Here is a 12489-nt window from a genome sequence, read left to right as displayed (position 1 = left end):
CCTGGTCACTCCTGGCGGTGCTCGGGGAAACAGTGACTTCCCCAATGCCTGCTGATCCCCCCTGACTAGTTTATAACAGGCCACAAGATCCCCTCTCAGCCTTCTCTTTTGGAGGCTGAACAGGTTCAGGTCCCGCAGCCTTTCCTCATAGGGCCTGCCCTGCTGTCCCCTGATCATACGAGTGGCCCTCCTCTGGACCCTCTCCATGCTGTCGACATCCCTCCTGAAGTGCGGCGCCCAGAACCAGACACAATACTCCAGCTGCGGCCTGACCAGTGCCGCATAGAGGGGGGTATCACCTCCTTGGACCTGCTCAAGATGCATGTGTGGATGCATGCCAAGGTGCAGTTGGCCTTCCTGACTGTCTCCCCACACTTCCTATAGTAACAGTGGATAAGTGTCCTCACTGGTAACTGGTTCTTGGTGAAATATGATTTAAAAATTACCATTTCAGTTCTAAAAATGATCTGATTTTACAATATCAAGTCTCTTTCACATAAGAAAGATACATGGACTGCAGCAAAATTAAGAGAATTGATGGGGTTTGCTGATATTTTTCAGTTTGTTTTTTATGAAGTTTCTTAATATCATACTTCTTTTCCTGTTATATAATGGTTTTTTTGTAATGTATATTGGAAATCTCCAGTGACATTCCTTATAGTATTCTGTTTTTTTCAAATTATACACTGTACCTTGAGAAAATGATAGACTTGTCTACTGTATCCTAATGGAGGTAGGTTAAATAGTCCTTTTTACTAATTTTTATTAAAAGTCATTACCCATAGTTCTGATGTCAGAATGGTAGATTATATCTTTTTATATGGGGATTCCAATTGCCATTATCCATACATTTTAATAAAAATGTTGATAGATGCTTAGCTGTGGTGTATCTGGTAGGCATAACTATTATAATTGACAAAGCCTTGGGGAAAATTGCCCTTGTTGTGAAAATAAAGATAATAGTAGTAGTGAATATTGATTAGTTGTTTACAGGTGCTTATTAGCATTGTCAGAAATCAAGCTTGAATTAATTATGTCCTGATAGATGTTAATAATTGAAGGAGAGAGTGCCCCGTTAGTAATTATTTTTAATGACTGCAGCATCATTACAAAAGGTTAACTTGTTCTGTATGAATTTCCCATAGTGACACACTTCATTAACTTTGTTCAAAGATTGCTGAAACCAAGTATGCTATATGCTGCGTATGGTAGCAAATAGTTTGTTTCACAGGGTAGGCTCATTTTAGGCACATTTGACCCTAGCTTAATTACCAAGAGGGTTTGTGAAAAGGCCGCTAAGCATTTTTTGCCAATTAAAATGTTGAAACAGTGTAGAAAACTGTCATCTTGCACATGCTTTTTACCAAGTTAATTAGAAAGTTTCTACAGATGAGCGCTTCTTTTTAAAAGAATGCATTTTCTATCTCGATAATGAGAGAGTGAGTTGATGAATAACTAAGCTTGAAGACCTTTAACATTTTAAGTGACCTAATTTAGAAAATAAGTGAAGTTCATTGCAGACATTTAGCACTTCTTATGACATCTAGTATCTTGAGTACAAATAACACATTTGCCAGCTGCAGACTATAATGGTCTGTGTTATTGTTTTGCTGTGGTGTCTAAAAGCAAACTACTCTTTCACCTGTGAAACAGGTTAAGTTTGAGGCAGACCAACTTGTTTGGGAAATGATGTGTTCTGTAAGAAATTAGAGTCAGTTTGTAGTTGATAGGTGCCTTTTAAAAATAAGTAAATCACAGTAAGCAATTTTATGTAGTACTTTTGGGGAAAAATATTTCTTAACCTTAGGGTAACTGTTATTTTGCCAGTAAGTGGTTGTGGGTTTTTACTAAGGTGAAAGCTGGTAGGTTTTTTTAATTAACAGAGATAAACACTCCTAAATTATTATCAACATACTCGCTCTAGGGAGATACGCTTTTAACAGTTTTAGTTGGATTTTTGGAAAAATGTTGTAGACATACTGTCGTCTTCAGCAGTTAAAATAAACAACCCTCGTTAGGACTGATTACTTAGTTTAAAAACTTAAACAGTTTCTTAATTAACTGAGAGAACATTTTGAAACTGTATTAGTGCTTGTTCCTAATAGTTCTGTAGTACCTTTCTCTGCAGGATCTCAAAAGGCTTATAAAATATCCAGTGTTTGCAGTTCATGTGAAAGAGAGAGATTATCCCTGGGGGCTACTAAATAATTTAAAAATAAATGTAATCAAGGTAATCCCTTTCTGTCTGAACTTCCAAATATCTGGCTAACACAGCAGAGCAGGGTGTAGGCGAAAAGGAGATGACTGTCTTGCTCAGGCACTTGTGATGACTGTGTTAGATATTACTGGAGTCATGCAGGTTCACAGGCAGTACTCCTTACAGATTGGAGAAGTAGATTCCATGTTGCTCAGGCTTAGTATCCTGATCTTGAACAGTCCACAAAACAGGAATCTGTAGACTGAACAATTGGACCTATTCTCCAGACTGGGGCAATGGAATCGGCTCCTAGAGTTGAAGAAAGTTCAAAAAACAAACCCCCTGATTTATTGATTGTTTGCGGATGCGTAGTGATGCAATTACCAAGCTTATGTCCTCTCTGATCCTCCTGGTTTTGTCAAGTGTAGTTCCCTTTTAGGCCTCTGTCACATGACTGGAGGTGTTGGGGGGTGATCACCACCCCCCAACCATCAATTCAGACCAGCCTTAAATGGCAGTCCCCTGACAGTAACCATAACCACCACAGGGGATTTCATAGTTTCGCAGTTAGTAGGGTCAGAAGGGACCTGAGCAGATCATCCACTCCGACCCCCTACCATGGCAGGAAAAAGTACTGGGGTCAAATGACCCCGGCAAGGTGATTGTCTAGCCTTGTCTTAAAGACCCCCAGGGTAGGATCCAGCACCACTTCTCTTGGAAGTTGGTTCCAGATCCTAGCCGCCCTGACCATGAAGTAGCACCTCCTGATGTCTAGTCTGAATTTACCCTCTGCCTAATTTGAATTAGGCACTCCTTGCTCTTGGAACAGAGCTGTTGTACCTTTCCAGTAAAACAGGCTTGTTGTGGATGCAGCTATAATGGTAATGCTGCATTTTGAACTGGTATAGTAAAACCATTCCCCATGAATTAAATTAGCTAGAATGATGGTTTAAAGAGCATTTTTGTTGGTTTAATTGCAGCTGCATACAGGCATCCACTGGCACAACTGTGTTTGTTGAAGTTGGTGTTTCTTTGCTCCCATGACTAATATAGCAGTACTGGTTGTAGTTTAGGGCTGGCCTGGCCCTCAGACCTTGTAGTTCTGTTCCATGTGGGACGAGAGAGTTTTCCTTAAGCAAAGACCTGTTATTTGTTAGAACAAAAGCACAGTATACCAGCCTGCACACATCTGTTTTTCCCTAAGCCTCATCCTTCCCTGGATTTGACTCTTGTGCACAGCCATTCCATTGGCTTGACTCCACGTTAGAGATCATTGACAGTAAAACCTCTTCATTGCTTGTGAAATGCCTTTGCTGCTCTTTCAGCCTTCCCAGCCTGACAGAACAGTTGTGTTATTTTGGCTTGGATCATGGAAGAATGCCATTGTCTTAAAATTGCTACCCCAAATGTTTGTTCAGAGGTTACTTTCATGGGAAGCTATTACCTTCCTGTCCTTTCCACCAACACCATTAAGCCAGATCAGTACATACATCAAGGAAGGTCTTATAAGTCAGTATAAACCAGGTCATGTATGGCTTTCATAAAAATTGTTGCTTCTTAGTATTCCTAGATAATTACATAATGGTTCTTAGAGTATTTTGTAGTGTTACATATCACAGATGTTGTAAAAAGCTCTGTTTGAACCAAATGTATTAAATTTATTAATAACCTACATTTTTGGGAGGGATATACTTAATTCTTTCCTAACAGTGTTATATCGTGTGTACAGGACATTAAAAGATACATATTAAAAGATCTGTGCATCTCTGTGGAACAGTTCCACAGGAATTGGAATCTTCCTTGTCTCTTCAGTGCTTTATTTTATTTTTGTTATTTGTACACATCCCTTAACTTTTGGCTTGATGACAGACCCTATTTTTTAAATATACTGGTATCAAAAGCCAGGGATCCCAGTATAGTTACATTGTGAACTTAGAAGTCTGAATAAACATTGATCAACACAGTGACTTTCTCTCAAAGTTAGGGAGACAGAAATTGAAGGCTGCAGTTCAGAGAGGTAGAAGTTCATAGAATTCCTAATTCTAATCCTGCTGGGCCTCTTAATCATGATGTCATGTTTAGATACCCTGTCACGGGCAAAAGTATAAGAGCCATTAGAGATTCATTAGCCAAATCTGTACTATGATATAGGAAAGACAGCAGGTATTTGGCAGGATGCACGATCTCCAGTCCAGACATGGATATACTGTGATGCCAGGTGCAAAGTTAAATGGCTGGGGTCCTTATATAGGAGGACCAAAAAGATGATATAACTTGGCTGGAACTAAAAATGATGTGATTTGACCTCAGAGTACTGATTTAAATATTATATAGCTAGAATATTTTAATGATGAACAACGTATCTGACAGGCATGAGGAGACCAGATTCCTTAGAGCTTCAGCCACAGGCCGGTCACCAGGGGGAATGATTTTACTTGCTGTAGAAAACTGAAAGGGTACCCATCCAAAGATTTGTATCCTTGACATGCACATGAAAACCCATGAGATGCATTATAAAAATGGACAAAAGCAACAGCAATGCTTCCTTCTGCTGTAAAACATCCATCGCACATTCTCAACAACCAGGTGAGAAACTGTCAGTGCCCACTCAAAATAGATAAAACTTTTACCTTGTCAGAGTAAGCTAATTTTTTAGCTATTCCAGATTTCAGGGGTAGAAGAAGAAAATTCCAAAAGGAAGTTTTCTTTTACAGAGTACCATTTGGCTGTAAGTTCTTCCCAATTTAATGAGAATGATCAAGTTCAGGGTACTCTGCTGATTCCAGTAGTAACAGAATAGTATGGGGATAGGTATTTAGAAGTTGATTGGTTTCTCAAGTGTATGCTGCCCTGGTGTGGTCCCCTTTCCTTTGAATTCCAGGCTCAGTATCAAAGCAAACTGGTTCGGTTAGGTCTAGCTGAAGGAAGGCCAACAACAGATTTGTACATTAGTAGGGGTCTACCTTCCTTACAGCTGAACAGTTCAAGATTTGCAGCCGGATTGTCGTGCCGGTCAACATTTTCATGGTCTTTTCGCACTGGGGCCCTCCCCTGTGCCACTGATTGGCTGAGGGGCCCTGGTGGTCATGCCCCTTGCTACTGGTTGCCCAAGGGGCCAAAACAGCAGCTGATAACCTAGTTACGCTCATAGGCCCACAGAAGCCATTATTTGCCACCTTAATACCATCATCATAATTTATCAGTGTTGTAAAAACAATGTTAGCAATAATCATTGCTAACTCTGAGACAGGCACAATTCATGTCAGCTGTTAAATGCTAGCATACAGCATCCACTGGCAGTTGCCACTGACATTCTCTGTCTCTGTAGAGTGAACACGTGTCCATATGCTGAGATCGCATGCTAAGCGTCCACGGAGTTGGTTGGAATGGTGATGCTGGATTTTCTCAGGGTGTACAAATGTCAAAAATGATGAGAAACAGAGTCACAGGCATCTGGCACTCTGACAAGTTTTGTGTAAGCAATATGTTCCTTGTCATGCTTTCTGCCATCCAGAAATAGATTTCAGTACCTGAAGGTCAGAACTCAGCACAGACACCTGATTGGGGTAAAAAATATGAACAGCCCTAAGGAAGAAGGCAACTGGTTGTTTGAACTGCAGTGTTAGTGACAGGTTGTATTTGCAGTTCTGGTTCAACTTCACAGTTGTTGCCTGGAACAGGTCCTTTCTCCACTGGTTTTCATAGCAACAGCTTGATAGTTCATATGATGCCATATCTTATCAAATCCATCATCTTGCGTACATGGTGGATCACAGCCTGGCGGCCTTCAAACTACATTAGAGGTTCCATGAACTGAGTAGAATTTTCTGCCACAAACTTCATTCGATCTTGAATGTCCTCCTATTCCAGGAGATTGCAAAGTTTAAGCATGCACTGTGTGCCAAGTGATTTCCAGCTCCTTGGACACAAATTGCTAGTAGTACTGCATATTCTTAGCATTGTAATGAACCATGTTGAACCACAAATTCCACCTTGTGAGCACAGGCGCTGGTGGTGGCAACAGTGAGAGACTCTGTGTACTGTACCTTATCTATACTGTTTTTCCTTGACACATCCAGAGTCATGTTGCAGGCAATACAAAACAACTTGCCTCCATCTGTGTGCAAGGTCCTTACAGCATATATACTGCCTTACACCGTCCAGATCTGAAATGTATTTTGCCTCCTTGGAGGATTTCTTCTCACTCTTCATCCTCCTCAAGCTACAGCGTGCTGCAGCGGCATGCCTTTGGCTGCCTCAAATATGGTGCCACAGCCTTTTCTCTTCCTTGACTGGTGCCAGACTGGTCACAGGCTCAGCCTCATTAGCTCCCTCTCATCCCACATGCTCCAAGGCTGCAGGGCTTCCCGTTCTTTTCTTTGGTAGCTAGTGAGCTTTTTTTGTTTCCCCAGATGATCCTGCCAGAATTGCGGAGCCCACTTCTTTTTGCAGAAGACACCTGATTTAACTTTTTCTGCAAAAAATGTGAATTCGCAATTTCGGTAGGTCCCTACATATCAGTGAATAGGGGTGTGTACTGGGGGCTAACAAGGAGTCTTAGGATGCTGTTTGCTAGAGTTAGCTGAAGGCTGACTGCTTTTTTCTCCTCAGTTCTATGAGTTTCCCAACTTTCTATAACAGTACTGTTTATTGAATGCCTGCATGTACTGGCCTAGTCCCTGGTTCTTTACTGTAGTCAGTATACCAATAAAACTATTCCCTTTCTCTGTATCTCTGCAGAGACCCATTTGTTATAGGCTGGTCCTGTGCATGAGCTTACAGGTAGGCTGAAACTATTTGTGAGGTATCTGAAAGAAGACAGATGAAAAGAAAAAGTGATTGGTGAACAGGCTTACTGCCATCTTACCTACATCTGGAAGGTGAACAACAGACCAACCAGTTGAGTTTCAGAACCTGGAAGAAAATCAAGTAGTACTGTAATGCAGTCTTTGTATCTAACACAGGACAAAATGTCTTTAAATTATCAGATGATGATTTAATCATGAATTTACCTTATTAGGGTAAGTGATTAAATTTTATTTAACACAAATTAAACAGTAAGAAGGTTGAAAATAATTTTCATTTCACCCAATCATCAAGCAATTTTTCCCCAAATAGCATCTCTATAATGACTCGCTGACTTCACAGGAAACAAATGTGAGGTTTAAGATCAGCTTTATCAAGCGATCATTTAATCTGTTAGCAAGTGCTGATGTATCTAACCTTGTAGCCCTTGCCTCAGCCAGGTTGACCTTTTTTGATGCAGAAATTGGTGCTGTTTGCTACAGAGTATCTATGATCAGAAGCTAAAGTTAAACAGTACTGTCTAAGAGATCATTTTGACTACACAAAAGTGAATGAAGCCTTGATAAAAATAGTAGTTTTGGAGTTTGAGCACTTCCTACAAGAGGTTTGGTGCCGTGAGCAAAGAAATTAGCTCTTGTTTGATTCCTCGTGTGTAATGGGAATCAAGATGTTCTTTTTCAGTAAATGAAGTAGTAAGCCAGCAAGCTTGGCTTTTGTTATCTTTCCTCTTTAGAGCTGAAATAATTTGTACAGGGCCCCAAACAGGGGAAGCTTTCCTGCCACCTTTGTTGCTTCCAAGCTACTTTTGATTTATTATGATTATTTTATGTCTCTGGTCTTTTGAAGCTTTCTCCATTTTAAGGCTATGATTTATTTATCTTCCATAAATGAAAAGGTAGGTAATAGCATGTTAGGTGAAAGGAACAACGCATAGGCTAGTTACTCTCATGTAGCAAAGGAGAATTCAGTTTCTTCCAGTTAACTTCTGCATTAGAATCTCATTAAAACAAATGTCAAGTAGGAAATAATTCCTTTAAAAATGCAGTAAACCAAAAGAAAAGAGGCTGTTACTTTCCTGCCCTATATTTTTCATGTTTCATTAGTGGCCTACTCCTGGAACTCTGCATTAGGAAAAATCACTGTAGCCTAGTTGAGCTTTCAGCTAATTGGCTTCCTTTTAATGTCTTTTTGTTTGTTACACTGTTGAAATAAACCGGTAGACACTATATATGTGTGAAACTGAATATTGATTTTATATTTTTCAGCATTTATTTGAATGCTTATAAAGGTAAAGTTTAAGACAAGACAGTCCCCACTTCAGTTATCATTACTCACAAGAGTTTTCCTGGTTTTCTGTTGATAAACTTTCTGCATTAATTTCTTCCCACAGCCACAGCCTGGTTTTGTGGACTCATTTCTATCACTGTCATTAGCCTGCTGTCTTTGCTGGGTGTCATCTTGGTTCCCATCATTAACCAAGGGTGCTTCAAATTCCTTCTAACGTTCCTGGTTGCTCTGGCTGTTGGGACACTGAGTGGAGACGCGCTACTCCATCTGTTGCCACACGTGAGTACTGTTCTGCCCCCGGACCTCTTAATGTCAGTTCAGTAAGGCCCCCTCTACACGTTACAGGTGTTGCACAGTTAACTGAGACCAGCTACATGTGATGCAAAGTACATCACACCATAAAGTTATATCTCAAAAGTGTACTGACTGTATAGCTGGTTGCTGTCCATCTTTAATTTTCACATGTAGCAGGGTCTCCCCTGTGACTGGAAACCCCATCAGCTAATGAGGCTCCAAGCTGCAGGGTTGCATTATGCCCAGCCAGGGCTGGGAGCCCTGCAGCTGAGGGGACTCTCAGCCCTGGCAGCTGCAGACTCTGAGTCCGAGCAGTGCTTTTAGGCACCCCTGGGGCTGGGAAATTGCAGCCACGCCCTGCAGCTGCCAGGAGCCAGCAGCCACAGTTGCGGGGCACTGCTGAGACCCAGCTAGCCCCAGGTTAGGCTCCCGTTGGGAGTTAAGGTGCAGTGGGATCTAATGCTCAATCCCACAGCCTCCTTTCCTGCCATGCCACATGTGCAATTGTGTGAATTGCATATTGGATCTCACTTAGCCTTACCTGCACATATAGAGGTGCCCTAAATAATTAATATCTTAACTGTTGATTTATTTGTATATTTATTGATGGAGCTATAGATTGACTTAACCTGTGAGGGAAATTTTAAAACTGTGCCAAAGGAAAAATGGTATTTTCTTCTGTTTCTGTTAAATTGAAAGTTCTTTAAAAAAAAAAACAAAACAGGAGAAATTGAAGCTTTTGATATGCTTGGTCAAAAGTTACAACATAATTTCAGTTTTTGTGTTTCCTACCTTGTGAAACTCCTGTTCTCACAAATTTTGCCTAGTTATTTCAGGTAGATTTTTGAAAATTCACAAGATGATGGGTCCCAAATTACCTTTTGTGTTTTTATAAACTGTTTTCTGTATTTTGATTTGGGTTTTAAAATTTAGAAACTCTTAATACTCCAGATCTTTTATCCGTAAATTTACCTCTCGAGTCTAGAGGAGGAAAATATTTTTAACGAGTTGCAGTATATTGAAATTCATTTACAGAGAAAAGATGGAGAATGTATTTAGTATTCTCCTTTGCCTCCCTTGAATATAATTATTTTTAGTTAAACTGTAAAATCCATACAATATTTACTTTGTAGTCAACAGTACACATGTATGGGCCATGTATATGTTAAAAGAGTTTTTAAGTGTATTTTGGATCACAGTTAAGTAGTAGTTTGATTGTAGTGGGCAAAATGTGGCATACCATTATGCTGGTAACACTGTAGGAACTTTGATGTAATAGGTAGGGCTTTGTGAAACGGCACTGTTCCATTTCGCCTTGACTTTCAACAGTTCGACAGAACAGTGTTTCATATCAAATTTCATTTAAAGTCAAAACAGCTGTTCCATTCCGTTCTGTCAAAACAGAAAGGCTGTTTCGACACTGTTTCGAGTTTCGCGGGGATGGGAAGTCAGCTAGATCTCTCTGGAGGTGGGAGGCACCCTAGCTGAGCTGCTTTCCCGTGACCTGTGCTACATCATGCTGGGGGTGGGAGGCAGCCCATCTGCGCTGCCTCCCTGTCCCCTGCCAGATCTTGCGCTGGGGATGGGAAATCAGCCCAGCTGGACTGACTTCCCATCCCCAGCCTATAGTCAAAACGTTTTGACTTTTGAAATGTTTCAGCCAGTCAGTCTCCTTTTATTTCAAGGCGATTTTGACAGCCTTTGTTTCATTCCAATTTTGCTGTTTTGACCTCGAAATTGGTCAAAACAGTGTTGGAACAAAACAACCAACAGCATTTCACACAGCCCTGGTAATAGATCAGTTTTAATTTCTTTAGGGAGCAGGGCCAGATTATCATTTACAAAGTAGTGCAAAGGACTTGGAGCTTGTTCCTTTAAGTGCCACACTAAACACTTTAGGAGGGACATTATTGATTAGGATGGTAGATGTGCAGTGGCTTTCACCCTTTCTTTTTCATTTGTGGACCTCCTAAACATGTTTTAATGGAGGTATGGAACCCTGATTTGTGAGTGTTGGTAATGACATAATTTTTGATTGATCACAGCCATCTTTCACAGACCCCTTAGACAGTCTGTGGACCCCCAGGGGTCTGCGGACCACAAGTTGTAAGCCACTGTTCTAATGAAACTATTAGTATCTTATGAACTGTTGTTGGAAGAAATTTTTGGTGCTACTTTTTCTAGTAATCCAGCAGCATGTTATGCTGGACCAGGAGGTACTCAAGTTTACTAATAATGCAAGTTCACATGTGTGGTCTTTATTTTCTGTCCTAATAGTCTCAAGGAGGCCATAACCACAGTCACCACCAAGGGCATGTTCATGAACACAGGCATTCTCATGGACATTCCCATGAGCATGGACTAGGAGCTGAAGGATTTCTAGAAGAATATGATGCAGTATTGAAAGGACTTGTTGCACTTGGAGGCATTTACCTTTTGTTCATCATTGAACACTGCATAAGAATGTACAAGCACTATAATAAACAAAAGGTATGTGATATGTTTTCTAATTTTTTCACTTACTGCAATTTCACAAATGTTGAAATTCTGTAACAGGTAGGCAACGTTTTTTTTGGCCAGAGTGTCAAAAAACTGACGATGTCTACCTTGGAAGGTGCTGGAGTGCCAGCATGCCAGAAAAACAAAACGAGGGTACATGGCAGAATGCACTGCATATTAGTATAGTTAATAATCATAAATGTTGCCCTTTTTATAGTAAATATCAGATTTTCTAAAAATTGTAAATCTAGTGGCAATAAATAAAACTTCTGATCTTGTGTATTTGTTTTGTGAGGGGCGGGCATGCCCCCGCCCCTCACAACAGCCCCCCAGCCCTACTTATTCTTCTTGCCTCCCACCCAAAGCCCCTGCCCCTGCCCCCCCAGCCCGGGCTCCATAGCTATCAGCAGCTACCCAGAACCTGGGTTGGCTGCAGCCGGGAGGCTCCAAACAGCTGCTGCCCTCTTGCCCTGGCCCCAGGCTTTGGGAAGGCAGCAGGTGCTGGCACTGCACCCACTGAGGCCAGGCCAGGGCTGGGGTGGAGAGGCAGCAGCTGTTTGCAGCCTCCTGGCTGCAGCCAGACATGGTGCCCAGGCTGCTTGCAGTAGGGCTTGCAGCCTCCCAGCTGCCTGCTGTGAGCAGCCCAGGCTTCCAGCTGACAGCAGCTACCTAAAGCTGGGGCTGGCTGCAGTCAGGAAGCTGCAAACAGCTGTTGCCTTTCGGCCCTGGCCCCAGTGTGTACCTAGGAAAATGGCCTTGCATGCCATACTCAGCACACATGCTAGGAGTTGCCAACCCCTATTCTATAATTACTGTGATACATGTGACTAGATTAGTAAAACTTCCTTTCCCTTCAGTATTGTTGCATACTAAATGCTCATTGTAAATTATCTATTGCAGACTAAACAGAAATGGTGTAAGAAAAAACAGACTGAAGAATCACCAGGTGGAACGAAGCTTTCAGATCATAAACTAAATAGTAGGCCAGATGCTGACTGGCTTCAGCTCAAACCTCTTGCAGGTAGATATTAATTTTCAGAATTTGTCTTCTATCTCTGCCCCTGAGAAGAGATTTGTGGCGTGAAACCAACAAGTTTGTAACAGGTGCTTCTCTCTGTAAATATTTGGGCTCTGTCAGTGCCCTTTAACTTCCATTATGAAGATTTCATGTACATGAAGCTTGGCTTCCCTGAGAGCCAGGGTCACTTTGAAGGCTTTGTTATGGCCTATTGAAGAGATTCTCAGACCAAGACAGATGGCCCTGCATCTTTTTTTTTCTTTTTTAATCATGAATGACTAATTGGATGTTTGCAGCTTGTTTAGGGTTTTCTTTGTTAATTTTCATAATTAAAGGGGGAAATTGATGTCATTTTGTAAAACCCTGTTTGAAAATATTTGACTTGTTA

At 41.2% G+C, this 12489-nt stretch overlaps 1 protein-coding gene across 1 annotated transcript in view; it reads left to right on the top strand.

Annotated features, from left to right (window-relative positions):
* Nucleotides 1-12489, top strand: part of SLC39A10 (solute carrier family 39 member 10) — a 79196-nt gene that overhangs the window by 41972 nt on the left and 24735 nt on the right. The window contains exons 4-6 of the mRNA XM_019553883.1: nucleotides 8394-8569; nucleotides 10862-11074; nucleotides 11984-12104. Coding sequence (XP_019409428.1) covers nucleotides 8394-8569; nucleotides 10862-11074; nucleotides 11984-12104 — 510 coding nt within the window. The remainder of the gene's footprint in view (nucleotides 1-8393; nucleotides 8570-10861; nucleotides 11075-11983; nucleotides 12105-12489) is intronic.

This window comes from Crocodylus porosus, unplaced genomic scaffold (genome assembly GCF_001723895.1).
Source record: "Crocodylus porosus isolate Cpor-Errol unplaced genomic scaffold, CroPor_comp1, whole genome shotgun sequence".
In the NCBI taxonomy this organism is placed as follows: Eukaryota; Metazoa; Chordata; order Crocodylia; family Crocodylidae; genus Crocodylus; species Crocodylus porosus.
Note: the sequence above shows the minus strand (reverse complement) of the source record. Positions and strands in the feature narration are given on the sequence as shown.